Below are 26,755 nucleotides of genomic sequence, written 5' to 3' on the forward strand. Positions count from 1 at the left end.
GGAGGACAGCGAGGCAGCCGGGGCACCGGGGACACCGCCGAGGGGACACCGGGCCCCCACCGTGCGCACGGGCGGCTGTGCGGCCGGACACGCGCCCGCGGGGCTGCCCACGGCACAGCTGGGCACTGCCCGGCCCCGTGGGCACGGCACGTGTGTGCGCGGGGCTGGGGGACACGGGCACACGTGTGCAGGGTGGGGGGACAGGATGGCGGCGGCCCCTTTGGCCTCCCCACGCCGCCGCAACCCCGGTGTCCTGGGGTGTCCCCTTGCTGCTGTGGCACTGCCAGCCCGCGTTGATGGAGGACCCAGGCGGGAGCTCCGGCACCCACGTGCTTGGATCCGGCTGCGCCATTGATTTTTCATCCACTGCAGCAGAGAGCAGAGCCAGGGCTGGCACTGGCACGGCCAGGGGGGCCGTGTCCCCCGTGTTGTCCTGCTGTCCCCGTCCCCACCTGCACAGCCAGGACGCTCTGGGGACAGTGCCGGCACTGGGGACCCTCCAACCTCGGCCACCACGGCCTGTCTGACCCAGGCACGGGGTGCCCCTGTGCCCTGCCTGCAGCTGCCTGTGCCACCATCACCTCACCTGGCACCGTGGTGGGCACAGGGGGGGCTGGGGTAGCCGGGGGGACACGGGGCACAGGGGCTGTGCCTGCGTCACCACCACGTCACCGCGGCCCCACACACTGCCAGGCGCTTCCTTCCTGACACCGTCACCATGTGCCACATCCCCACATGCTGTGGGGCTGCATCACTCCCCGGGGCCTTGGCACAGGGCACGACACGACTGCCACAGCCTGTGGGGAGCCAGGGACCCCCGGGCAGCCCCTGCCCGGCCCAGCTCTGCCCACGGGCAGGAGGACACCAGTACAGCCCCACAGCCTGGTGACAGGTGGCAGGGCCGCGGTGCCTGCTGATCTCATGGCATGGGGAGGGGCAGGGACAGGGTCCCCCCAGGTCCCTGACGTGGCGAGGGCGCAGGGACGCGGCGCAGAGCGGGCACAGCCTGGGCTGACCCCGCCGCCCGCCCGTGCCGCCGCACACGTCCGACACATGGCAGTGCCGGCTATAAATAGCGCCCGGCAGCGCGGGCTGAGCCTGCCCGCAGCCCTCGGGGCTCCCAGAGCCCCCTGTGCTCCTCTTGCCTCTATTTCCCCACTGCTCCCCATGGCCAGTGGCAGCTGGGGGGCCCTGGGTGCCCCCGAGGTGTCTCCTGGCCTCACAGGGAGTAGGAAAGGGGGTGGGAAAGGGGGACTGCCCTGGGATGCCCCGTTCCGTGGTGGAACCCAGCAGCCTCACCAGGCTCCGCTTTGTCTGTGTCCTTGTCCTGGGCACCCAGTGCCAATGTCCCCATGGGGATCCCACAAGGCCACAGAGCCAAGGGGCAGAGCCAGGATGGGGTTGGCACACAGCAGGGTCACACTATGGGGCCAGGGGGAAACTGAGACACACTGGGGATCCAGGACCCCCATCCTGTCCTGCCCCCAGAACCCCTTCCCTGTCCAGGAGCTGCTGAGGGGGCAGCCGGGGGTCCCGGGGGACTGGGTGGGATGGTCAGAGGTGGGGTGTGATGGGGGATGGGTGGCACTGACAGAGCCTCGTCCCCTCCCTGCTCCCCCGCCTGCCCAGAGCCCACCACACCCCCCCGAGATGGGGAAGCTGCAAAATTAGGTCAAAGCGTCCATTATTTAACAGAAACGAAAGAGCTGCAGCCAGGAGCTAAGGGGGGGGGCTAAGGGGGGGGCTGCAGCCCAGGAGAGGGGCAGGGGGAGACAGGAATGGGTCCCCACAGCCCTGGGGAAGGGAGGGACCAGGGGGAGAAGTGGGGGGAACAGGGGGGGCAGGAGCCAGAGCTCAACCAGAATGACTTTATTAATGGCAGGAGATAAAGGGGTCCTTGCTGTCCCCCCACCCCCGGCGGACCCTGCACCCCCCCTCTGCCCCTGCCAGCACTGGGACCCAGAGCAGGGCTGACACTGGGACGGTTCTTCCTGCAGCCAGAAGGGCCCAAAAGGTTCTGGAGGGCCCTGGAAGGCTCCGAAGGAGTCAGGAGCAAACACTGGATCCCTGGGTCACGGCAGGAGCAACAGCAGACCCCAGGATCACACACAGGGGTGGGAACAGGGCCAGGAGCACCAGCACCCACCACTCCCAGCTGCAAAGGGGTTGGGGGGGCTGCAAAGGTGCTGGGAGAGGGTGTTCCAGCCTCCTACCTTGGCTCCCACAGATATCATAATATACCATTAATAATATTAATATATTAAAAATATTAATAAAAGAACCCCAGACTGAGGGCCCCAAGGCACAACTTGACAAGTGTCCAAGGCTTTGGGAGCCATTTCTCTGTTCCAGCCACAGCACTGAAATCCCCCCGGGGCCATGGGGAGGGGGCTAGTGCAGCCCCTGGGCCAGGATGCTGCCCACCAGCGCTGTGTCCTGCAGCCTGTGCTCCAGCACCGCCTCCTCCAGCTTCAGGGAGACCTGGGAGGGAGACAAGGGATGCTCAGCACTGCCCTTGTTGGATCCTGCCCTGCTGCCAGACCCCAGTCCCACCACCAGACGCTGCCATCCCCCTGGTACCTTGGCCAGCCGGGCCTCCTTGGCCCTCTTGAGCTCGAGGACACCGCGGGACTCCAGCAGGGTGACAAGGGACAGACACTCGGCCTGGTCGACGGCGGGGAGCTGCTGCCTCCGGCACACCTGGCTGTAGGTGTCGTGGAGCTGGGGAAGGCAGAGGGGCGTCACAGTGCTGGAGTCACACCCCAGGGAGACCCTCAGGGACACCCACCCACTGCCCAGATCCAGCCCCGAGAGGGTCCTGCTGCCACTCACCTTGCCCAGGGTGACCTCGCGGGCGCGCAGGTGCCGGGAGAGCAGGAGCAGGGAGCAGAGCAGCACCTTCTGCTGCAGTGGGAAGGTGTCCTGGGCCCCCTGGGGACCCCCTGCCAGCCGGTCCCCAAACACCTCTGAGAGCACGCGGGAGATGTGCAGGAGCCCCACGCGCTTGGGGACGGGGGACACCGGGGAGTCACCTGTGGGACAGAGAGGGGAGTGAGAAAGGGAGGCGGCAGCGGGGAGCAGGTGTCCCAGAAAGGGACCCCAGACCCCAATTAAGGCCAACCCAGAGGTGCCCCCCCAGGGTTTTGGCTCCAGCAGCACCAACTCACCCCCGGGCAGCGGCTTGAGCAGGGTCTGGCCTCGCACCTCCAGCTCCACCACCTCCACGGCACGTCTGGGGAGGGACAGCGCTGAGCACAGGGCAGAGGCACCTCTGGCACAGGTACCCCCAGTGCAGGGGACCCATGGGGGCTCACAGGGGCCACGCTGGCCCTGGCACTGCCAGGTTTTGGGGCACACACTGACCTGCAGACATCCAGGGCCTTGCGAGCATCACCAGAGACCGCGGAGACCTTGCGGGCGCAGAACTGAAGCGCGGCCGCGTCCAGGACGGGGTCACCGGCCACCTGCCGAGGCACCGGGGCCATCAGTGCTGCCCCCCGCACAGGCAGAGCCCCCCCATGCCCTCCCCATGTCCCCACCTGCCCCAATAGGATGGTAAAGCCCCCGATGTCTCCCTTGTGTCCCCCCGTGTCCCCACCTGCCCCAGCCGCTCCTGCAGGATGCAGGTGAGCTGCTCCTTGCTGTAGGGTGGGAAGTGTAGCAGGCGGGGGCTGCTGGCCGGGTGGGCTCCCAGCCTGGCCAGGCTTCGATCCGTCAGGTCCAGGGCGTTGGCCAACCCTGCAGAGTGAGGAGAGGAGGAGGATGAGGGCTGTGACCCGAGGAGGCAACAGGAGAGGAGCGCAAAGGCAACCCTCCATCAGCCCCCTCAAAACAGGGAGGGTGCCAGGGGGGCAGTGCCACACTCCACACACTCACCCACGAGGACGAGCCTGGAGCTGGGCAGCCGGGTCCACTCAAAGAGGGTGTAGAGCACATCCTGGCCTTTGCTCTCCAGCTGGTCCAGCTCATCCAGCACCAGGAGCCTGCAGGGGGAGTGCAGTTGAGTCCCCACTCTGCCCACCCTCCTCAGAGCACCCTAAGCAGAGAGAGCTGCTGCCAGACCACCTCTCCCAGCATCCAGGGGGAACCCACACCACCCCCCAAGGATGGGGAACTCACACCATGGGCCCCTGTGCCGTCAGATGCTTTTCCAGGCTCCGGATTTGCTCCCGGCCAGTGGCCATGGGCAGCCCCAGGTGCTGTGCCAGGGCAGGGAAGACACTGTGGGGGCTGCCCAGGGCCATGCAGTTCAGCACCACGGTCCTGCTCCCGGACAGCTCATCCTGACGGGAATGGGAACGTTACACCAGTCCTGAGCTGCTGCCCCCAGCCCAGCCCCCCAGAGCAGCCCCCTGGCCATGGCACAGACCTTGCAGTCAAGCAGAACACGGCTCAGACAGGCCGTTTTCCCGGTCCCAGGGGCTCCAGACACGTAGAGGCTGCCGGGCCGATGGCCCCGGACGTGCTCCCGCAGGAACTGCCGCAGGATCCCGGTCTCCCGTTCCCGGCCCTGCAGCCGGTCAGGCACGGCCACATGCAGCACTTGCTTGGCCTGCTGGTAGCAGGTACCTGCACAGGGAGGGACAGGGCTCAGGAGGCATATGGTGCTGCCAGGACCCCATCCCCATCCCATCCCTATCTCCATCCCAATTCCAGCTGTATCCCCATCCCTGGTTCTATCAACACATCCCCATCCTCATCTCTGGCTCCATCCCCAACACTATCCCCACACCCATGCCCCATCCCAATCTCTATCTCATCCCCATCCCCATATTCCCCAGTTCCTCCATTCCCCCATCCCTGCCCACACTCACCTTCCTGCCGGAAGAGCCTGGTCCGAGGGTTCTGCCCATTGACCCTCGAACTCCGGGGGGTCTCTGGCCCCCCACTCCTCGGAGTCGGCCCCGGGCTTTTGGGCTGCTCGGGGGAGGCCGGGGTCTCCCCGAAGAGCAGCCGCCGGCCCCGGTTCTCCTTGCTGCGCTTGGCCGGGGAGCCGGGCAGGGCCTGGGGGACGTTGCAGAGGTTCTCGTCACCTGCAGGGCGACAGGGAGCGGTGACCGGGCCGCTCTCCCTGGGGGGCTTTGTGCTTCATCACCTCCCAAACCCCGCGGGAGCAGCTTCTCCTCCCAAAATGGGGGTGAAGCGCCAAACGCAGCTGGGCCAGGGATGGGGGTGGGAGCCGAGCCCATCCGCCTGCCTCGGCCGCCCCAGGGTGAGACCCCCACCCTGCAGGGGTGGGGAGGGGACGGGCCCCCCACCATTCCCGGGGGGTCCTAGGGCAGGGGGGGAACTCACCCAGGCGCTTGCGGGGACTCAGGGGCTGTACTTTGGGGCTCAAGGGCTGCGCTGTGGCCCGGGCCGAGCGTGTGCTCGGGGTGGCCTGGCCGGGGGAGTCCGAGGCCTTGGGGCGCGGCGAAGGGCCGGGGTCGCTCTTGGCCGGGGGGGCGGCCCCGAGGCGGCGGGCGCTCCTCGTGCGGGGGAAGCCGATGGTGGGCTGGCTCTGCGGGCTGCGGCTGCTCATGGCGGAGGCTGCAGGGGGAAGGAGACAGCGGTCAGGCGGGGGGGACCCCGGTCAGGCGGGGGGGACCCCGGTCAGACAGGGGGGACCCCCAGCCCCGCGGCTCCCGGGCACCCCCCCAGCCCATCCCACACCGGCCCTGTCCCCTATTTCCGCCCCCGTACCCCCCGGCACGACCCTGAGCCCCCCCGACCCCCAGAGTCCCCCCCGATCTCTCGTGTCCCCCCTGACCTCCCGTGTCCCCCCCTCTGCCACCACCGACCTTCTCGCGCCAAATCAGCCCCGGCTCCGCAGTTCGCGCCACCAGCCCGAGCTGGCCTCGCCCCTTCCTCCCCATTGGCTGCGCTGCCGCCGCCACCGCCAATCGCCGCGTCCGGAGGACGGATCGCAACAGAGCAGCCAATCAGCGAGCGCGCCCGAGACATGGCGGAAGGCGCGCGGAGCATGCTGGGAGCTGTAGTCCGGATGGGACCCGCGCTCCCAGTAACCCCCAGCCCGTCCCCGCGTGCTCCCAGTGCCTGCATCCCCCATCCTGCCTTCCCAGTGCCACCACTATCCCTCATCCTGCCTTCCTACTGCCACGGAGTCCTACCCCACCCTTCTCCCAGCACTCTCCACCCTGCCTCCCAGCACTCCCAGTATCTCCCCCTTCCCGCTTTCCTGTGCTCCCAGTTCCCGCACCCGTCCAATCCCACCTCGCCATGCTCCCAGACCATGCAAACCCGCCTCCCCATGCTCCCAGAGCCCACGGTCCTGTCTTCCCAGTAGTCCCACTGCCACCAGTACCCTCCACCCTGCTTCCCAGCACTCCCAGTACCAGCCTGGCTGCAGACAGAACGCCCTACCCGCAGCCCCTGGGGCCATCACCCCCCCAAGAGACAAGAGGGGTCCCTGGGTACCCTCCCTTCTCCAGCACCCTCCCCCCAGGCAGTGCCCTTGACATCATTTATCACTTTATTACTTTTATTTAAATGCAATTTCCAGCTCCTCCAATTCCCTCTGTTCCCTCTTAGGAGGGTCCCTTGCTCCAGGAGGGGCAGAACCATGTTGACCCTTTATTTAACCCAAAGGGCAATGCTGAGGGGGGTCATCCTCCAGAAAACCCCCCCAAACACCCCTCACCCTTCACCCGCATTTCTCCAACCCCAACAGGGAAAGGTCCATCATCATAGAAAAAAAAAACAACACCCAAATCAACCCCAAACCGTTCTGGGGGAGGTGCAGCCTCCCTGCAGCCCCCGCCACCTTCCTCCTACGGCGCTTGACAGGTACAAAGAGATCAGTAACTACGTTAGTGTGACCCCCCCGCGGGAACACGGAGAGTCCGGCCGGGACCACCCGTCGGACAGGGAGTGTATAAGGCAAAACGTCACTGGCTCCCCCAGGGCCCCCCCCATGTGCCCCCTGACGTGTCAGAACCAGCACAAACGGCCCCCTCCCGGTTCCTCCCCAGATAATTAGTGTTTTCTTGTTAAAATGCTCGAGTTCGGGGGTTCAAGGGTGAAAGCCGAGAAGACCCCACGCCCCCCATCCCAGCCCGGGGGGGAAGTGCCGGTTATAGAGGGCACAGGGATGGGGTTCCCCCTCACCCAGCGCTGTCGGGGTCTCCCTGGATGGTCCCACTCACCCCCCTCCCCTACTGGCTCCTGTGCAAAAAAGCAATGGGCTGTGCTGGGATAACAAGGCTCTCCCAGGATAATGAGGTTCCACCGGGATAATGAGGCTCTCCAGGGATAACGAGGCTCCCCCAGCCTGGCCCTGCTCCCCCTCGCTCCGGGGGTCTCGCAGTATGTCCATCCGCAGCCCCTCTCCACCAGCCCCCCTGATCCCCACAGCCGGCACACGGCTCAGCCCAGAGTCCTGTGCCCGGCTCCCAGGCTGCTCCTGGCCCGGGATCCATGAGGAGGAACAAGGGATGGACCCATCCAGGCTTGCCATGAGTCCCGAGGGGTGCATAGATGAGGGGAAGGCTGACGGAGGGTGCTGGGCCGGGCAGATCCGCTGGTCCTGGGGAAGGCAGAGAGGCTGGGAGTGTGCCATGCAGGATCCGGGGGGCTGGGAGCTGGGGGGGCCGGCTGAGGGAGGGGAAGGAGGTCCGTGTGTCTGCTCCGGAACAATCCACCTGCACAGCCCGGTTTCACCTGGGGATGGGGGGCAGAGGGGGGGCCCCACGTGTAGCTGCAAGACAAGGAAGGAGGATGGAAGCGGGAGCTCCGCAGAGCCGGATCCGGCACGTCTGCTTTCCCTCCTCCACACCCCCGCGCCAGCTGCTGGCCCCCCCTCCCTCCCCGACCTCCCCGCGGAGATCTGGAGCCTGGGATTTGCGCCTGGCAGCAGCCGCACCGAGCTCGGGGCTTTTCAAACCCGCATTAAACATTCATGGCTCTAAAAATAAACGAGCATCCCATTCTCCCCGGAGTCTCCGCCGGGATCCGCAGCGCTGACGCGCGGCACCAAGGGCACTTTGAGCTCTGCCGGGTCCCAGCGCCGGCGCTCAGGGCCAATCCCAGGATACACAGAGGGGCTGCGCTCTCCGGCCCCTGTCCAGCCCCAGCTCCGGCCGCAGGGTCCTTCAGGATCCCCCTCTGGCACCAATGAAAGCAGGAACGAGCCCTGCGACATTTCCCAGTAGGTGGGATGGGACATCTGCACAGCCCAAATTCCCAGCCCCCCCTTCCCCTGAAGCACAGCGAGCTGCCCTCGGAGCTCAGCACCCCCAGGAAAGGGGCTTGGCACTCCCAGGAACATGGGCAGGGCCTGGGGCGAGGCCACTGCACCATTCACCCTGCACGGGGACAAACACGACCCCAAGGGCACAGGAGGGGACAGGTACTGCAGGACACCCCCTCCTCCTCCTCACATGCACCCCCCCATCCTCCTCACCTCTGTTTGTTTTGCTGGGGTAGATTCTCTGGAAGTACTTATATTCCTCTGGGGCTGGGAAATCTTCAACGGGATGAAAGGAGTATTTGGATTCAAAGTCATCTGTGGAAAAGGGGCAGAAGAGGCAGGTGAGGGAGGGGGACTCTAGGGGAGCCCGGCCAAACTACAGGGCTCTGCTCCGAGGGGGATCCACTCACCCAGGAATGCTCTGACGGTGGAGATGGAGTCGCGGTGCCCGTTCCGCATGGGTGGTGGCGGCGGCGGTGGCCCAGCCGGGGTCCTGGTGGGCGGTGGCGGGGGCTTCCCCCGGCTGGGGGGCTCGGCGGGGCCGTGCAGTCTGTAGGGGGGCGGGGGCGGGGGGGCATCGCGGCCCCCGTTCCGCAGCATCGGCGGGGGGGGCGGGGGCGCTGCAGGGAGAGCGGGGTCAGCAAATGCGGCATTCCTGGGGCAAACCCAAGGACATCCCCTGGAGCATTCCAGGCCGGCGGCTGGGCCAGACCGCGGCCCAGGGATGCTCCTACGCGTGCCCAGAGATTTCCTGCTCGCTCCTGACATCTGCATTCCTCATTCCTCCAGCAGCTGCAGGGCAGAGACCGGCCAGCCCGGTGCCCCCCCAGCTCACCACCCACCATGGGGGGCTGCTCTGGCCCTGCACATTCCCAGCCCATGCTGGGCACACATCCCTCCACGGAGGGGATCCAAGGAGCAGCTATGAGCCAGCACATCCCAGAGTCTGAGGGCAGCAGCTCCCCGTGGAGCCAAGATGCTGCCTGCCAGGGCTGGAGGCCACGTCTGCAGTGCCACCGAGGCGGTGACAGGACCCCCGGCCCCTCTGACCCACCTCTCGCTCCTGCCCAGCCTCCCGCGGAGGCTCGGTGGCAGTTCGTGCTCCTCATTAGCCTAATTACAGCCGGGCTGACAGCGCAGCTCCCCAGCCGTAGCTCCAAGGAGGGATTCTGGCAGGGCTGGGAGGACAGAGCGGCTTGGCCAGGGCCCAGGCGGGAGCTGCGGTCTGGACACGGAGCCCAGGAGCGCACGGGGGGGCACCAGGGCACAGCCAGCGCCAGCCCCGGCCACGGGGACACGCTCTCGAGGGCTGCACCACCACAGGAAAGGCTTCTCCCTGCTCTGCCACAGCTTTTTGTCATCCCCCCAGCGACATTTCAGAAGCTCAGGGGAGCAGAGACAGACTGTGCAGCTCTGGCTCTGCCATGTTCTCACCTCCCACCCCAGGAAAGCACACGGACCTCGCGGGCAGGAGCTGCCCAGACTAAACCCACCACCACCATCAGGCTGGGAGGAGCTGGATGGGCATGGGACATGACCAAGGACATGTGTTAAACATGACACTGCAGCCACTGCCCTGCTCAGCCCCTACACCATGAGCAGAATCACAGACTCATTTAGGCTGGAAAACACCTCCAAGATCATTGAGTCCAACCTGTGATCAATCCCCACCTTGTCAACCAGACCAGGGCACTGAGTGCCACGACTCCCTGAACACCTTCAGGGATGGTGACTCCACCTCCCTGGGCAGTCGCTTCCAATGTTTAATCAACCTTTCTGTGGAACCTCACTGTGCCTCAGAGCTGACTCTTCCCACTCACCTCTCACAAGCCCCCAACCACCGAGAGACCCCCACAGCCCACCCCGGGCACCATGGAGCAAACAGCTCTTACCTGCTCCGCGGCTCGGGGGGTCTCTGGCCGGCGGGGGGGGGCGGCTGCTCTGCAGGGATGGGGAGGCAGCAGTGGGTGGCGGGGGGGCCAGACCCCGCAACGGACCCGGTGCCTTCCTGTGCAAGGAGTTGTGTCTCTGCGGCAGCTCCGGGGCCGACTCGCTGCCGGGGCTGGAGGGGCCGTTGGGGACACCGGGCGGTTGCCGGTAAGGGGGCGGTGGGGGGGCAAGAGACTGGCCCTGAGCCCCCGACCCCGTCCGGAGGCTGACTGGGGAGGGAGGGGGCTTGATGGGCGGCGGGGCGGGGGGTCCGTCCCTGCTGCCGGGTGGGCGCTGTCCCGGGGTGGGCGGCAGTGGCTTCTCCCGGTTGTAGGGCGAGGCCTTGGCGTGCGCCGGAGGGGGGGCCGGGGGGGCAGCGGCGCGGCGTCCCGGTGGCGGGGGCGGCGGGGCCGAGGAGCTGTGCTTCATGCCGGTGCTGCCGGCGGTGCCGGGCCGGGACAGGTCGGGCAGGGAGGGTCTCTGCGTGCGCGGCAGCTCCGGCGGGGACCCCCGGCTGCTGTCGGCATCGTCCTGAGGGCGGCTGTTGCTGGCCGGCACCGGGGGCCTGGGGGCAGCTGCACGGGAGCCGGGCACTTGCAGAGTCTGTTTGGTGGAGCTGTCTGTGGGGAAGGAGAGCACAGTGAGGGGGCTCGCAGGGTCTGTTTGGGGGAGCTGTCTGTGGGGAAGGAGAGCACAGTGAGGGGTCAGGAATGGCACAGGAGTGGCTCCGTGCCTTGTCCCTGCGCAGAGCCGCGGCCGAGGAGGGCCAGGCCACACAGATGTCTGGCACAGGCAGGGAGCTGGCAGCGAGCACAGCCACACACACGGCTCCTCTCTCACCACTCTACTCTTTGATCACCACAGAGAACACCAGAGAGAAACATTCAGCAACACACGCGGCTCCTGTGCGCTACGAGAGGTCCATGTGTGGGACACTGTGGCATGGGGAGGGCACACCAGCCTGTGCCACACAGGGGGTGTGACCTGGGGTCCTGCCTCTGACCAGCTGAAACCCCCAGGGAAGCACGGCAAGATTCTCAACCCCCTCCTGCTCCGGGCCCTCCCAGGAACCCCACGCAGACCACGGGCACATGGCTGTTACCTGAGCTGTCCTTGGCTCCCACAGGTCTGAGCTTGGGAACGCCACCTTGGAATAGGCCACCCTTGGGCTGGATGGCGGCTGAGCCAGAGCTGTAGTTGCCACCGCCACTGCCCTTGGGCTCTGGAAGGAGGGAGGCAGAGAGGTTAAGCCTGGAATTATCCGCTCCTCCAATGAGGAGCTGCTGGGAACCAGATGGGTGAGAGCCCTGCTGGGCACAGCAGCAGCCGGCACGGGGCCGGGAGCCCCCCGGGGACTCACTCTCGAGGATGGGCGCGCTCCGGTCGTTGATTTGGGTCACTTTCCTGAGCTTGGTCCCTTTACAGATGTCCTGCAGGAGGGCCCCACGGCCCCGCTGCTCCTCCCGGCTCAGCTTGGGCGGCTCCGTGTTTGCCTGGGGACGAGCAGCAGCTCAGCACCTGCCCCGGACACCCCGAGCCCCGCTCCACATTCCCACCTCCCGAGGCACACACAGCCAGCCTTCTCCAGGGCCAATTCCTCTGGCAAGTGGCCCCATGAGGGGACAGGCCACTTCCCCACCTGTCACAAGGTGACCCCTACCTGACCGAGGGTGGGGGGCGGCGGGGGGCCGGGGGGTGGCGGCGGGGGAGGAGGGATCGGCATCCTGGCCTGGCTCCCGGCGGCTCCGGTTGCTCAGTGCTGGGGGCAGGCCTGGGCACTCATGCCTGCAGGAAGGGAGGAAGCGGTCAGGGAATGGAGGGGAAAGCCTGTGGAGAAACATGGCCCCGGGGCGCTGTGCTGGTGCTGAGCTGGAGCTTCTGTGGAGCAGCAGCTGGATCTGAGCTCCCACGTCCTCCCAACACCTTGGAGCAGCAGGTCCCAGAAGTGGGACAGCACATCCCCACCCCAAATCCCCAGGGCCCCCAGAGTGCCTGGAGATGACACCCAGGATGTGTCTCACACGAGCACCTCGCTCAGCAGAGAAAACCCAGCCAAGCTGCTCCAGCACCATCCATCCAGCTCCTCCAGCTGCAGCCAGAGAATGCTCACGTGGGAATGTGACAGGAGCCTGCAGGAGGCACAGCCAGCCCTGGCACACAGCCCCGGGGCCTCTCTGGCCACAGCCAGGGTAAATCTGCCAGACGGCTCCGTCTCTGGAGCAGCCAGAGCAGTGCGGGGCTGTCCTGTGGCTCCCAACCACAGCATCAATAACCCCCCAACACTGAAGGCTCCCTGCACCCCACAGCTCCAAAGCCCCCACCAAAGTTCTCCAAGCAGTCAGGGAAAACAGCTTTCCCAGCATGGATCTGATGACATTTCAACCCATCTCATCACGAGCCCAAAACGAACCTGTCCAGCACCGCGGCTCCCCTGGAACAGCTCCTGGGGCCCGGCGGCTCCGTTTGGCACCGGAGACGCAGCACAGAGGGAGGGGGGGACAGGAAGAGGAGCCTGAATCACCGGGAAGTCACAGTTCCCTGGCAGACTCGTGCTGCTGACAACAGTGCTCAGGTAGGGCTGTCCTGCAGCACCGGCTCAGGGAATAGGAATGTGGTGACTGGAGGCCCCACATGCAGAGTCCCAGGTGCTCAGGGTAGACCCAGAGGCAGGGGACAAATGTCCCTCTCTGGGCCACAGACATCCTTCCCTCAGGAAAACCTATTCCACAGTCACTAACAGGGACTATAATGCCAACAGGAGGCAAGGACAGGGCAGTTTCACACCTGAAACTTCCCATTTCTGACCCCGAGGGCAGTGACAGAGGGCACAGGAACAGCCCCTGTCCCCGTGAAAGTTCCTTTGTGACCCAGGTTTGCACCAGGTATTAACAACCAGATCCCTCATCGGACTCATATCCTGCTGGATAAACTACAATTTACTGATCCCATGGGACACAGGTCCATCCTCACCTGTCAGACATTCCCGAGATGTGAGAACGGGAAGCACGGAGCAGCGGCACAGCTGTGATACCAGTGGCTCCCCTGCCTTTGGGAAACCACCAGCTCCGTGGTTCAGGGAAATAAATAAATCCATAAACTGCCTTTTAATTAAAGTCAGCCCTTCTACCCAGTGAGAATTCCTCGGCTACAGCCTTGTCGGGAAGGCCTTCCTCCCTCTGTCTCCTGCATTTTCCGAGTCACCTGAGGCTCCCAGTTTCCTGGTGGAAGTGCCCTCCACTGTCAAGTCCCACCTCGAGGCCTCACACCCAAGAGCCAACGACCCCCAATCCCTCCGGACGCTCCAGAATCAGGAATGACGCCCGGCAAACACATCCAGCCTGTGCCTTTCCCACCGGAGCAGGATCACAGACGGCTCCGAATGTGCTTGTCTGGGACGAGTTGGAACAGGAATGCTTTTCCCTGTGCTCCTTCCCAGCCCGCAGTGGGGCCGGGACGGCACGAGCTGCTCCGGGGCAGAGCCCCAGCAGTGCCGGATCAGCTGCCGGAGGGAATTAGCACGGATTCAGCGCCAGGTAATGAGACTCCTGACTCGGGCTCGTGTGTCACAGCCCTGAGCCAGCACAGGAGCTGTGCCAGGGCCGTCACCTCCGCTCCCAACCCACGGGAACGTCACACATCACGTCCCTGCTCCAGCTGGTTACTCCCAGGGTGACACTTCCCTCGGTGGCACTTGGGGTCACGGGAGCCGCTGTGACAGGGACACACCAGCCCACAGACAGACAGACAGCGGTTGGTCACAAGGTTCCCCCGTGTGCCCTGCTGACCCCCAGACACCCTGTGACAAGTGGAGCGGCTCCAAACAATCCCACAAGGACAATCCCACAGGGGCAATCCCACGGGACTTGTAGGACGAGGGGGGTATTTCTCCAAACAGACCACGAGTCACCATCTCCCCATTTTTAGGGTGCCCTCACAGCAAAACTTGCGCTCAGATCCAGGTTCTGACCTAGAAGAGCAAGAGAAGGGGAGGGAAGAGTTTAAGTTAAAGCAGCTTGAGGATAAACTGGAGCTGAATTCCCGAGAAACAGGTCATTCCGTTTGAGCACACGGCCCCGTTAGGGCTGGGGATTAACAGCAAAGGTCACTTTGAAAAACCAAAATCGAGAGGCCCCGAACTCGGCACATGGCTGGGAAAAGCTGAGAGCTCCGGGTGGGAAGGCTGCCTTTGAAATACAGCCTGGACCTTTCATGTGCAAGAAGACAGACCCAGCTGATACAGATTAGGGAGACACAAGCTAAATCCTCCAGGAAAAGAGAAAAGGGGGGAGTTCTCCTCCCAGCACTGCTTAGCACCCCTTCCTGCCTGGCAGAAGCCATCCCCGTGAAACAACGCTCCAACTTCTCCTTTGTTCTTCCTTACCAGGATCCTTTCACACCAAGACACATGGGAGCCTGCGAGAGCTCCCACTGCTCACAGGGAGAGTGGTTGGGAAGAGTTGAATCCAGAGACACCCGCAGATCAAAGCTGGGCTGAGGCAGGAGGGGCAGGTTTGCACAGTGCCTTTGCTTTTCCAATCCAAACCAAACCCCAGGAGAGCTCTGAGCAAAGTGTGAGGAAAACAAGGTGTGAAAAGCTGTCCCCTGGGAGGAGAGAGAGATCAGGAGATTGAGGTGACCCTGAGGAAAGCTGCTTCCAGAGCTGAGCCCACCACAGCCACAGACCCCTCGGCAGCATTTTGGATCAGCACCTCCCTGTCACCTCTGGAATCAAAACACCATTAAATCCCAAGAATTTGTCATTCAGCTGCCCCTTGTCCCCTAAAACAGCTGGATTAGGCAGATCCAGCCCGGCCAGGGTGACACACCACGTTTTCCAGGTGTTTTTCAAGTCCCCGTTTGCCGTGGAGGGATTTAAAACGCCCTCCCCGGCAGCAGCCCCGATCCAGCTCATCCCGGGGGATTGCTGCTGGGGCAGGACAGGCAGCAGTGACCTTCAGCCGCCTATTTCCTCGCTTTTCAGGGGGATTTGGGCTCCGGGGCGGATTTGTATTTCTCATTTGCAAGCCCGAGCTGCAGCGCCTCATCCTCAGGGAGGCTTTGAACTGCAGATCAAGAGGAATTTCCAGCCTCTGATGTCGGTGCAGAAATGCGGCCGCACCGGTTTGGGAACGACTTCCAAGGCTGGACCTCTCCAACGCCCGCCCCCGCGCCTTTATCTTCCCCCTCTTCCCATCCAAACCCGCAGCTCCTCGCTACCCCCCTCCCAAATTCCGAGCCTGTCCCCGCAGCCCGACATTCCTGCCCGCTCCCGCGGAGCTGAAGATGCCACATAAATAATTTATCCTGAGCGACAGCCATCGCAGGATTTAAGGTCACTCAGGCTTTTAAAATCCTATCAGCATGCTTCCCGAGCGCGAGCTGCCAGCTCCATTTGGAGCGTCCCGCCGAGGCGGCGCATCCCTGCCTGCAGACAGACGGACACGCTCCGGCCCCGCGGGATCCAGACGCTCCCTGTGAATTATTAACGACCCGCGCGGGCTCTGACGAGGCGTTTTTACCAAAACCCCCGACTCCGGAGTTTCTCGTTCCTCAGGGGTGGGTTCCACAGCCTCAGTTTCCCCATCCACAGCTTCCACAGCCTCCATTTCCACAGCCTCAGTTTCCCCATTCCCACCTTCCAGCCTGTTTCCCTTTCCCAAGCTTCCAGAGCCTCAGTTTCTCCATTCCCAGCTTCCAGCCTGTTTCCCACAACTTCCACAGTCTGTTTCCCCATTCCCAGCTTCCAGCCTGTTTCCCACAACTTCCACAGTCTGTTTCCCCATTCCCAGCTTCCAGCCTGTTTGCCTCTCCCAAGCTTCCAGAGCCTCAGTTTCTCCATTCCCAGCTTCCAGCCTGTTTCCCTATCCACAATTTCCACACCCTGTTTCCCCATTCCCACCTTCCAGCCTGTTTGCCTTTCCCAAGCTTCCAGAGCCTCAGTTTCTCCATTCCCAGCTTCCAGCCCGTTTCCCTATCCATAACTTCCACAGTCTCTGACTGCCCATTCCCAGCTTCCACAGCCTCAGTTTCTCCTTTCCAAGCTTCCACACCCTCAGTTACCCCATCCCCAGCTTCCACAGCCCCATCCCAGGCTTTCCCATTCCCAGCCACAGAACCCTCGAGTCAGGCTCATCCCTTCCTCCAAGCTCATCTCAGGTCACTCGCCAGAGGAAACCTTTAATCAGGAGCAAGGGAATCACGTCCTGAAACTCGGCTGCACCAAAGGGAAAAGCAGGAAAAGCCCGTCCCGCCAGGCCCACAAGCCTTCCCTGCCTCTCCCCTTTCCCCGGGAAGGGAAAGGAAGCTGGGAAGGGAGAGGTGGGACGTGATGGGGCCAGGCAGGAACCGCTGATTGGCAGAGTGTGATCCCAACGGGGTTATCCCGATGGAATGTGATCCCAGATGGAATGTGATCCCACAGCGGGCGTGTGCTCCCGGTCCACCGGCCTTCCCGCCCACGCTGCCTTCGGCATCGTGGGCGGGAAGGCCGTCGGACCGGGAGCAGGGAGCCGTGGATGTGTTTCCCTGTGGCTGCCCCATCCCTGGAAATGTCCAAGGCCAGGTTGGAGCAACCTGGGATAGCAGAAGGTGTCCCTGCCCATGGCAGGGGGTGGCACTGGAGGGTATTTAAGGTCCCTTCCAACCCAAACGATTCCATGATTCCATGACACTGTGCCCACGGTCATCCCTGGGCCACCAAGGGCCACAGACCCCTCCCCATCCTTCTGCTGTACCCCCCTCTCCAGAAAGGCCCCAGCCCAACCTCAGGGTGGGGGTCCAGGGAAGGGTGGAGGAGCCCAGGGGGTCATAGTGGGGGTCCCAGGGTAATTCCAGGGGTCAGTGTGGGGGTCCCAAGGTGGAGGTCCTAAGCCCCTGGTCCTGCTGGTTCTGGGTACCCCCAGGGTGGGGGTCCAGGGAAGGGTGGAAGGGCCAAGGGGGTCAGTGTGGGGGTCCCAGGGGTCATAGCGGGGGTCCCAGAGACCTCGAGGGTGGAGGTCCAGGGGGTCAGTGTGAGGGTCCTAGAGGGGGTCACAGTGGAGGTCCCGGGCAATCTGAGAGGGGGATACAAGGGGGTCCTGGGGAGGGATCCCTGAGGTGACCCAGGGGTTAGGGTGAAGGGGTCAAGGGCATCCGTTTTGGGCGTCCCAGGTGTCATAGCGAGGGTTCAGGGGGGTCCTGAGGAGGGGTCCCTGAGGTGACCCAGGGGTAAGACTGGATGAGTCCAGGGCGTCAGTGTGGGGGTCCCAAAGGACACCCAGGGAGGGGGCAACGTGATGGGGTCCACGACCGAGATTTCAGCCCCCGGCCCCACCGGTTCCGGGCAGCCCCAGGTTGGGGCCCGGGGGGTCCTGGCGAGGGGCTCCTGAGGTGACCCAGGGGGTCAGTCTGGGGGTCCCACAGGGGTCACAGGGGTCAGGGTGGAGCGGAACAGGGGATCTGTGTGGCGGCACCAGTCCCCCAGTCCCGCCGGTTCCTAACACTCCACAGCCGGTCCGGGGACCCCTCAGCCGGCCCTGGGGACCCCTCAGCCGGCCCGGACACCACCCGGACCCCGCGGAGGCCTCGCCGGGCCCGGGCTCCGCACAGGCCCCACACGCCCACCGCGAGCCACCACACCCCTCACAGCGGCCCCACGGCCCGCAGCTCCGGCTCCTCGCGGCCCCCTGAGCCCCGGTCTGGCCCCCCGCTCCCCCCGGGCCCTCCCCGCTCACCCGCGGCTCCTCCCGCCGCTCCCGTACCCGGCCCCGGCACCGCCGAACGAAATGGCGGCCAAGGCCGCTCTGCGCCTGCGCGACACAACAGGATGTGGGCAGGGCACGGCGGGGCCTCGGCGCCATGATGGGGAGGTCGGGAGGCCTTGTGCGGATGGGCCGCCATCTTGGGAAGGTCAAGGCTGCAGCTGGAGCGTTCGGTGCCGCGCGTGCCAGTGACCGGAGGGAGAGCGGTGCCACCGAGAAGGGATTTCCCGCTCCGTGCCAAGCCGCCGCTGCAGGACCGAGACGCGGCGACTGAGCGCGGCTACGCCGCCAGCTCCGCCATATTGAGAAGGGCACACGGAACCCTGGCGGCCGCCATGTTCAGAAGGTCAGTGGGCGATGCTGGACGCCGCCATATTGGTAAGGTCATCGCGAGCTCCCGCGCCGCCCCCATCTTGGGAAGGTCGGGTCAGCTTGTCAGTTCCGGAACTGTGACGTCACCCGGCAATATGCTGTGACGTCACTCCCCAGCACGAATTCAGTCCCTCGCATGACATCAGAGTCGGGCGCCGGGACAGACGTTTATTGGGGCTCCCCACCCCCCCCGGCCTGTTTTGTTGGGGTTTTGTTGTTGTTTGGTTTTTTTTTCTCCTTTTTTTCCTCCTTTTTCTTAAAAAATAAATGTACAATTCCGGACAGCGCTCAGTACAAAATATACACGTCTGGGGGGGGCGGGGGGCACATACAAAAATAGGGGGGCGAGGGGCCCCCCCGTAGGTCCCTGTGCCCCCCGCCAGGGAAGGGGGGCACCGGGGAGGGGGGGGTACGTGCCGGGGGTCCCCAAACCCACCCACCCCCCCGAGGGCGGGGGCAGCACCCGCTGTCGGGGCTGGGCAAAGTGCGTCAGTGCTGGGGGGCACCGGGCCCCCCGGAGTGGGAGGTCCCGGGGCCTGGGGGGTCCTCAGGCTTTGGGGGTCCCCAGTGGGCCCCCCCTCACTGGCTGCCGGGCTCCAGTTTGTAGGAGAGCTCGAAGAGCAGGTTCTGGTTGTCGATGACGCGAAGCTGCCTCACGTAGGCCTTGGTTTGCAGCTGGGCCGGGGACGCCTCCAGCTCCAGGCCTGGGAACGGGAACAAGAACGGGAATGGGAATGGGAACAGCGATGGAGGAGCGCGGGGATGCAGGGGTTGGAGGGACGGGGGTGAAAAGATGCAAGGTGGCAATTTGGGAACGGGGATAAAGGGATGAAGGGGATGGGGATGAAAGGAAAGGGGGATGTCAGTGTGGGAATGCAGGGGGTGGAGGGACAGGGATGGAAGGATGCAGGGAATTCAGGGATGGCAATGTGTGAGTGAAGGGGATGGGGATAAAACAATACAGGGATGGCCGTGCGGGAATGGGGATGGGGAGGTGGGAAGGCAGGGATGGGGACGGAGGGATGGGGGAGTGGGGATGAAAAGATTCCAGGACAAGGATGTGGGAATGGGGATGTGGGGATGGATGGGATGAGGATGCAGAGATAGGGATGGCGATGAAGAGATGACACAGTAACAGAAACATGGGAACGTGGATGTGGGGACAGGGATGAAGGGATAGAGGGGTGGGGATGAGGGGATGCAGATGCAGGGATTTGGGGATGCAGGGGTGAAGGGGTGCAGGACATGGATAATGGGGTGTGAGGATGCAGATGGGGGTGCAGCCACACCCCTGTCCCTCAGGGGCAGCACTGAGGGTTCAGGGCTGTGTGGGACACCCTCCTTCCCCCCCCGGATCCCCATGTGCACCCCACTCACAGAGGGGGCGGCTCCGGTATTTCCTCACGGTTCTCACTTTCTCAGCGATGCAGTGCTGGGCAGAGAGAGACCCCCAGAGTCAGCCCCGGCCCCCCCAGGGACCACTGGCCCCCCTCAGGGACCACTGACCCCCCCAGGACCTCCTGCACAACCCCTCACCATCAGGGACCCAACCCCGGGGGTCCTGCTCTGCACCCTGGGGATGCTGAACCCTCCCCCCCACACACAGGCAGGGGACCCCCAGCCCCTCAGGGGGGTCCCCCCTCCCCTGCCCTCACCCCAGGGGTCTCTCAGCCACATCTTCCCCCCCCAAGCACCCACCAGTTTCTCCACGTTGACCAGCCCGTCCAGGAGGGTCTTGCTGCCTTCGTGCAGGAAGGTCAGATCTGGGGGTGAAGGGGGGTTAGGGGGGGTCCCGTGGGGTCTCAGCAGGACCCTGACCCCCTGTGGGACACGGGGAGCCCCTTCCTCACCTTTGAGGATGAGCGGCACGAAGGGGATCAGGGGGGGCTTCATCTTGGCCAGCACCTCCCGGTAGGTCTTGTGGTTCCTGCAGGGATCCTGGGGGGACAAGAAGGGGGGGGTATCAGGGTTTGGGGGGCTCCCGGGGGGTTCCCTGGATCTCCCCCCACGCTGGTGGCCGTGGGCATGGGGCTGGTAGTGGGGGTGGTGGTAAGAACACCCCTGGACACCCCAGGAAAGTTCCCTGCCCACCAGCTCCCCAAATACCCTGAGGGGGGTTCTGGGGGACCCCCAACCCCCACGGGGCCCTGATGTTTCTCACCGTGAGGTTCTCAAACTTCCGAAACAGGTTCTTGAATTTCCCTGGGAGCTTCTGGAAGACAAATTGAGGGGGGACATGAGGATCCACCGGGTCAGGGAGCACCTGAACACCCCAGAGGGGGTCTGGAAGAACCCAGGAGGGATCCAGGAGCAGCCAGGAAAGGGTCTGGGAGCACCTAGGGGGGGTCCAGGAAGGCCCAGGAAAGTTTGGGAAGGTGTGGGAGCACCCAGAGGAGTCCTGAGAGCACTGGATTGGGGGGTGAAAACTCCTGGGGGGTTCTGGGAGCACACAAGGAGGGGTCTGGGAGCACCCAGGGTGGATCTGGGAACATCCAGGGGGTTCTGGGAGCACCTGGGGATGTCTGGGAGCACTAGGGAGTGTCAGTGAGCATCCAGAGGGGTTTTGGGAGCAACCAGAGGGAGTCTGGGAACACTGGACAGGGGAGGTGAGAGCTCCTGGGGGTTTCTGGGAGCACTGAGCAAAGAGTCAGGGAGCACTTGGGGGGTTCAGGAAGGCCCAGGAAGGTCTGGGAGCATCTGCGGGGGGTCTAGGAGCACCAGGGGGGGTCAGGGAGCACTGGGGGGGGGTGAGGGCCCCCCAGCCCCTCACCTCCCAGGTGAGGCGCAGGCGGCTGACGGCGGCGTTGTTGAGGCCGATGACGATGGCGTAGAAGGAGAGCATGTCCTGGTTCTGTTTGCAGCTGTGGCGGGGGGCAGAGAGCGTGAGGGGCGGGCTGGGCACCCCCGGGACACCCCCCCACCCTGGCTCCCCACTCACATGGCAGCGATCTTGATGAGCTTCTTGAGCAGGTGGGTGCGCTTGCCCAGCCCCTCGCAGAGCAGCAGCTCCGTGCCCACCCAGTGCTGCACTTCACTGCAGCGCTGCAGCAGCAGCTCCAGGTTCGCCGTCTCCCGCCGGCCCCGCTCCCCGTGGAACACGTAATCCACGAATTCCAGCTGCAGGGAGGGGCGGGGGGGGGGGTTACACACGTGGCATCAGAGCCCCACGCGCACACACAGCAGTGTCCACGCACTGAGCCCCCCCCCCGTGGCCCCCCCAGACCTCGTGGATGCAGCGGAAGAGCTCCCAGTGGAAGGCAGTGAGGTGGTTGGCCACGTCCTCGGGCTCCACGCGGTGGATCTCCGTGTCCCCCGGGACCACCTGGATCTCCTCGGGCAGCGGCACCTGAGGGGGGGGGGACACGAGGTTATGGGGACACTCAGGGGGTGCTGGGCCACAGGGTGGGAGCACGGGGTGGGAAAATGGGATAGGAATATGGGACAGGGAAATGGGGTGGGGACATGGGACAGGGAAATGGAGGGAGGAAATGGGGTGGGAACATGGGAACATGGGACAGAGAAATGGGGTGAGGAAATGGGGTGGAGCACAGGGGTCCCCCCTTTCTGCACAGGGAGTGATTGTGGCACCAGGGCTGGGCAGGTGGTGGGGGGGATGTCCCTGGCAGGGGGTTCTCTCTTGGGGGTCCCCATCAGGGTGTCCCCACCGCAGAGCTCACCAGGGAGTCGAAGGTGTCCCTGGTGCAGGCGAAGAGGTGGCTGTTGATGCCCAGGGTGGTGAACACACACTCCTCGCTGGGCTGCAGCACCGCTTTCTCTGCCGTGGGGCACAGGAGGGGGGTCAGCACCTGTGGGACCCCCCAGCCCTGCCCACAGCCCTCCCCCAGCCCCTCGGGCACCTCCGGACGAGGCCATGGTGACGAGGATCAGGGCGTCCTCGCGGGTGCTCTGCTCCTCCGAGTACTGGAGCTTCTCGGTGACCGAGGCCAGGATGTCCTGCACCGAGGCCGAGAGGCGGCTGCGGATGGTCACGTACGAGTGGTCGGGCAGGTACACGCGGCAGAAAACTGGGGAGGGGCGGGGGGGGTCAGCACAGGGCACCCCCCGCCCCGTCCCGGGCACTGCCCACCGGGAAACTGAGGCATGGGGCAGGCAGGGGCAGCGGGGCACAGAGAGGGGACCCCAGGCCCCCACCCTGGTCACTCACTCTCGTCAGAGCCCCGAAATGCCACCCGGGTCTGCAGGCACGAGTCGATGCGGCGGAAGTGCCGGAACAGCGGCTTCACCTGCTTGTTCGGGGGGGGGGTCTCGTCGGCCACCCTGGGGGGGCACAGGGCAGGCGTCAGGTGAGGCCCTGGCGCCCCTGGGGCTGCACCCTGAGGTGTGCTGGGTGCCCTGACAGCCCCCACTCAGGGCCTTGCTCGGGACAGGGAAGTTGGGCGTGAGGAGGGCACTGGGGGTGCAGTGAAGGGGGCAGGGGGTGGGCACACGGGTGCCATGGGGAGGGGTCTGGGGCTGGGCATGGGGAGGGCATGAAGGTGCAGTCAGGAGGGCACCAGGGTGGGCTGCTAATGAGCTAATGACCCCCCAGCACCTGTGTGTCCCCAAGGACCAGAAATCCTTGTCCTTCCTGAGGACGCCCTGACCCACAGAGTCCCCCAGGACCCCCTCCCCTTCCCCTGGACCCCCTTTTCCCCCTCTCACTTGAGCTCCACCGTCTCCACGAGCTGGTGCAGCTTGAGGATCTCATCCTCCAAGTCATGGTAGAGGGACGTGTCCTTCATGATGAGCAAGTAGAGCTCCTGGGGGGGGGAAGAGGGGTCAGAGCGGGGGGCTCTGGGGGACTGCGGGGGGAGACACGGGAAGGGGACCCCCACCTTGATGACCTTCCCGGCGCTCTCCTCCTCCTGGAGCAGCCCCTTGTATGTCTCGAGGAAGTGCAGGAGCACGGCCAGCACCGCCCGCTTGCGCTGCAGCCCGGCCCCCTCCTCCCAGCGCGGGGGGCTGCCCGCTGCCAGCACGAAGGTAGCACTGTCAAGGAGGTGCCACGGCAAGGAGGGACCCCCCTGGCCGCTCCCCAGCACCCTCTGCACCCAGGGACCCCAGTGAGGGCCGCTGTGCCCACCCTGGGGGCACCACCCTGCCCGCCTGGCACCCAAACCTGTAGCCCACTCTCATGGCCCCACATGCCCACCTTCACAGCCTCCCCATGTGCCCACCCACATGGGCACCCCAATTCCCTCCTTGCTGCTCCTGTGAGCCCCTGCCCTCCCCATGTCCTCCTCCTCCTCGCAATCCCCATGCCCACTCTCATGCCCACCCCTGTGCCACCCTCATGGCACTTTCTTGCCCACCCTGGTGCCCACCTGGTCACCCCCTCATGTCCCTTTCATGACACCCTTGTGCCCACCCTCACTGCACCCCGATCCCCTCCTCATGCCCAGCCTCAGACCCCTCCTCACTGCACCCTCGTGTTGTGCCCTCCCACTGCCCCCCGTGCCCAACATTGGCCCCCTCCCTGTCACACCCTCGTGCCCCCCCGTTGCCCCCCAGGATATTGCTGGTGCAGCTGCTGCAGGAAGCGCTCGGTGGGCAGGAACAGCGAGTGGGTGAGAACGATGTCGTCCAGCAGTGACTCTGGGGGAGATTTGGGGGACAGGTGTGGGCACCCCACCCTGCACAGCCCCCCGACACCCCCCGTGCCCAGCGGGGCGGGAGGGTGACGGGAGCGATGCTAATTCCGGGGTGACACCGGGAGAGGCCGAGCCCCACGCGAACCACCCCCCCTGCGCCGGCGCTGACTCAGGGCCCGTCCCAGCCCCGGGGCAGCCGGGCCCGGCAGAGCCGGTGTGGGGGCAGAGGCGCCGGCAGGGCGGCACCGGGGCCGCGACGCCCCGGCACACCCGGGAGCCCCGTGAGAGCCGCGGGCACGGCGGGACACGGAGGGGGAAACTGAGGCAGGAGCTCGGGGTACAGCGGGCCGGTGCCACAGCCGGGCTCTCCGGGCCAGCACCAGTGGCACCACCCTGGGAAGGTGTTTTGGCACGGCCAGGTGAGCCGAGGGACTGGCACTGGCGCCAGCACCAGCCACCACCGGGACCTTTGGACGAGGCACCACTCCCTCCCCGGCACCAGAACAACCCTCGGCCCCAAGCAGGGGCTCTGCCCACATGCCCCGGGGACACTGTAGTGGGTCCCCAGAGCCTTTCCAAGGGCTCTGTCCCACAGGGACAGCCCCGAGGGGCTGTACAGAGTGTCCCCTCAGACTATCAGACTATTAACCTATTCGTGGATCTGTGCTGAGCCAGGGCAGAGGGTCCCCTGGCACCCCCATGCCTGGCACAGCACCCACGGGGCATCAGCTGCTGCCAAAAGCAGGACGTGGTGGTCTAGGGCACAGGGACAGGCAGAGGCACTGGCAGAGGGGGGGGTACAGGTACACGGCCCCCAGCCCCCCTGCCCTAGGCACAGCCCCCTCTCATGCTCTGCCTGGGGACTGGAGTCAAACACTCTCCCCAGCCCCCCAGGCTGCAGCCCCCTCCAGCCCTGCCTCAGTTTCCCCATCCCTCTGCAGCAGCCAGGCCGTACCCCAGAGCCACTGGGAGACTTTCCCACACTGGGACCCCCACGCTGGCTCCTGCCTGCCCTGCTCCAGGCCAGCCTGGGCACCGCCGGGCCTGGCAGCATGTCAGTGCAGGCAGGGCCTGGCACTGCCAGTCCCAGCTCGCTCCTACCTGAGGGCTCCTTCTGTCTGTGCCCAACCCTGGCATCACTGGAACAGGAGGCTGGGGGTGGCTGGGGGTCGCCAAGGGGGGTTCCTCAACACCTCCCAGTCCCACCAGCCAAGCGAGACTGGCCGGAGCAGGGATGCCCGTGGCATGGGAATGCTCCCACCCACCTGCACCCAGCCTGGCTCCCACCCAGCCACGGCACCTGGGCACGGGGAGCCACTGTGGGACAGCACTGGGAGGCCTGTGCCAGAGGGAAGGGGCATCCAACCGACCCTCCCACTACAGCTCCCGTCGCGACTAATTTTAGCACCAGGAGGATGTTACGGACCATCCAACCGGGAGGTGGATGCTGCAGTGGCTCCCGGTGCCCGGCCACCTCCAGTCCTCACTGGGCTGCTGCCACCACCGAGCATCCCCATTCCCCTGCCAGCCTTTCCGCCGCAGTGTGCTGCCCTGGGGGACCCCTGCCCACGCCGGGAGCTCCTGCCCACCCCGCTGCCACGGGCACCTTGCCCCGGCGGGGACCCGGCCCTGACCTTGTCACCCCAACCGGGCACCGCTGCGCCCCGCGCGAGGCCACCCACCCCACCGGAGACCGCGTACCGGGCACGGGGCTCCCCCGTCCCGGTGTCTCCCACCCCGTCATCCACCAGCGCATCCCCCCCGCAGGCAGCGGCCGCCCCCGATCTCCCCCCGCGCCGCCGCATCGCCCCGCGCTCCCCGCCCCGGGCACCCCCGCAGCCCCTCCCGGGGGTCCCGCAGCCCCTCCCCGGGGGTCCCGCAGCCCCTCCCCGGGGGTCCCGCAGCCCCGTACCTGCCCCGCAGCCCTTCCCGTGCTCAGCCGCCGGCAGCCGGTCGAGGAGCGCGGTCAGGAGCCGCTCGGGGGGCGCGGGCGCGGCGGGGGCGCAGCCGCAGCCGCAGCAGCAGCGGGCGGCGGGCGGCGGCTCCGGGCTCGGTGGCTCCCGGTCCCGGTCCCGGTCGCGGTCGCCGCCCGGTGACGGCTCCTCGGGGGAGCGGAGCGGCGCTTCGGGCGGCCGCAGCTCCAGCCAGCGGCCCTCGCCCCCCGGTACCGGCCCCGCCGGCCCCGGCGGCTCCTCGGGGGAGGCGGCCGGGCGCGACAGGCTCTGCCGCCGCGGCGCCGGCAGCGACCCCGGCCCCGGTACCTGCCCCGGGGGGGCGGCGGGGCGGGCGGGCAGGTGCGAGCCCGGCTTCTTCAGCAACTTCTCCAGCGGCTTCATGGCCGCCCGGGCGCGGCGGCGGCGGCGGCGGCTCAGGGGCCCATCGGCGGCGGCGGCGGCTCCGCTCGGCTCCGCTCGGGCCCCGGCGCCGCTCCCCGCCCGCCCCGCACCGGCTGCACGCTGCGCCCGCCCCGCACCGGCCCCGCCGCGGCCCCGCCGCCAGCGCAGCCCCGCCCCGGTACGGCTCCGCCGCCGCCGCCCCCGGCACCTGCCCGCCCCTTTCCCCGCACCGCCGCCGCCCCCGGCCCCGCCAACGGCACCTGCCCGCCCCCTCCCCGCACCACCGCGCTCGGCACCGAGCCCGCCCCGGGGCTGTGGTGGCACCGGCTCGCCCCCGGACATGGTCACCCCCTGCCTTGCCCGCAGCGCCGCACAGGTGATGCGTTACACACACCAGCATCCCCCCCCTCGTATCTCCACCCGCGTCCCCGGGGCACGACCACGCGCACCCCCCACATCGTACAGCCTGGGGGGACACAGAACCCACAGCCTGTCCCCCCCCCGCTGTCACACACTGCGACCCCCCTGCCACGCACTGCCTCACACCCCCAGCCCCCCATGGCAGCCCAGGGGCACAGAGGACTGTCCCCCTGCATGGGG

At 66.0% G+C, this 26,755-nt stretch overlaps 3 protein-coding genes across 3 annotated transcripts; all 3 read right to left on the reverse strand.

Annotated features, from left to right (window-relative positions):
- Nucleotides 1–1,958: 1,958 nt before the first annotated feature.
- Nucleotides 1,959–5,943, reverse strand: CDC6 (cell division cycle 6). Its single transcript, XM_051794674.1, has 12 exons — nucleotides 5,781–5,943; nucleotides 5,296–5,529; nucleotides 4,815–5,033; nucleotides 4,370–4,569; nucleotides 4,120–4,283; nucleotides 3,877–3,983; nucleotides 3,599–3,738; nucleotides 3,364–3,464; nucleotides 3,168–3,232; nucleotides 2,833–3,032; nucleotides 2,581–2,721; nucleotides 1,959–2,481 (listed from the first exon to the last, which is right to left on the reverse strand). Exons 1-12 carry the CDS (start codon nucleotides 5,941–5,943, stop codon nucleotides 2,392–2,394), a joined length of 1,824 nt encoding a protein of 607 aa, XP_051650634.1. The 3' UTR covers nucleotides 1,959–2,391.
- A 496-nt stretch (nucleotides 5,944–6,439) lies between these two features.
- WIPF2 (WAS/WASL interacting protein family member 2) lies at nucleotides 6,440–17,877 on the reverse strand. Its single transcript, XM_051794661.1, has 8 exons — nucleotides 17,830–17,877; nucleotides 11,778–11,902; nucleotides 11,478–11,610; nucleotides 11,220–11,339; nucleotides 10,081–10,737; nucleotides 8,599–8,808; nucleotides 8,402–8,503; nucleotides 6,440–7,696 (listed from the first exon to the last, which is right to left on the reverse strand). The coding sequence occupies exons 2-8, from the start codon at nucleotides 11,838–11,840 to the stop codon at nucleotides 7,656–7,658; spliced, it is 1,326 nt and encodes a 441-aa protein (XP_051650621.1). The 5' UTR covers nucleotides 11,841–11,902; nucleotides 17,830–17,877; the 3' UTR covers nucleotides 6,440–7,655.
- A 329-nt stretch (nucleotides 17,878–18,206) lies between these two features.
- RAPGEFL1 (Rap guanine nucleotide exchange factor like 1) lies at nucleotides 18,207–26,205 on the reverse strand. The gene is made up of 15 exons (XM_051794618.1): nucleotides 25,732–26,205; nucleotides 23,745–23,823; nucleotides 23,064–23,211; nucleotides 22,891–22,988; nucleotides 22,394–22,506; nucleotides 22,086–22,253; nucleotides 21,906–22,003; nucleotides 21,452–21,574; nucleotides 21,167–21,345; nucleotides 20,999–21,089; nucleotides 20,390–20,440; nucleotides 20,079–20,166; nucleotides 19,927–19,991; nucleotides 19,606–19,660; nucleotides 18,207–18,932 (listed from the first exon to the last, which is right to left on the reverse strand). Exons 1-15 carry the CDS (start codon nucleotides 26,153–26,155, stop codon nucleotides 18,808–18,810), a joined length of 1,905 nt encoding a protein of 634 aa, XP_051650578.1. The 5' UTR covers nucleotides 26,156–26,205; the 3' UTR covers nucleotides 18,207–18,807.
- Nucleotides 26,206–26,755: the final 550 nt, after the last annotated feature.

This window comes from Manacus candei, unplaced genomic scaffold (genome assembly GCF_025592945.1).
Source record: "Manacus candei isolate 608988 ecotype Guabito, Panama unplaced genomic scaffold, ASM2559294v1 h1tg000040l, whole genome shotgun sequence".
Taxonomy (NCBI): domain Eukaryota; kingdom Metazoa; phylum Chordata; class Aves; order Passeriformes; family Pipridae; genus Manacus; species Manacus candei.

What these genes read in the sequence shown, in the direction of transcription:
- CDC6 (XM_051794674.1), bottom strand. Translation starts at nt 5,943, where the DNA reads ATGTCTCGGGCGCGCTCGCTGATTGGCTGCTCTGTTGCGATCCGTCCT. An exon ending in GAGTCCCCGCAAGCGCCTGG is followed by an intron (nt 5,034 to 5,295) that starts GTGAGTTCCCCC and finishes GTCGCCCTGCAG; the next exon opens with GTGACGAGAACCTCTGCAAC. An exon ending in GCTCAAGCCGCTGCCCGGGG is followed by an intron (nt 3,033 to 3,167) that starts GTGAGTTGGTGC and finishes TCTGTCCCACAG; the next exon opens with GTGACTCCCCGGTGTCCCCC.
- RAPGEFL1 (XM_051794618.1), bottom strand. Translation starts at nt 26,155, where the DNA reads ATGAAGCCGCTGGAGAAGTTGCTGAAGAAGCCGGGCTCGCACCTGCCC. An exon ending in CTGCAGCAGCTGCACCAGCA is followed by an intron (nt 23,212 to 23,744) that starts ATATCCTGGGGG and finishes TGACAGTGCTAC; the next exon opens with CTTCGTGCTGGCAGCGGGCA. An exon ending in CACCATGGCCTCGTCCGGAG is followed by an intron (nt 22,004 to 22,085) that starts GTGCCCGAGGGG and finishes GCCCCACGGCAG; the next exon opens with AGAAAGCGGTGCTGCAGCCC.
- WIPF2 (XM_051794661.1), bottom strand. Translation starts at nt 11,840, where the DNA reads ATGCCGATCCCTCCTCCCCCGCCGCCACCCCCCGGCCCCCCGCCGCCC. An exon ending in GAGCGCGCCCATCCTCGAGA is followed by an intron (nt 11,340 to 11,477) that starts GTGAGTCCCCGG and finishes CCCTCCTTCCAG; the next exon opens with AGCCCAAGGGCAGTGGCGGT. An exon ending in GGGAGCCAAGGACAGCTCAG is followed by an intron (nt 10,738 to 11,219) that starts GTAACAGCCATG and finishes CCTTCCCCACAG; the next exon opens with ACAGCTCCACCAAACAGACT.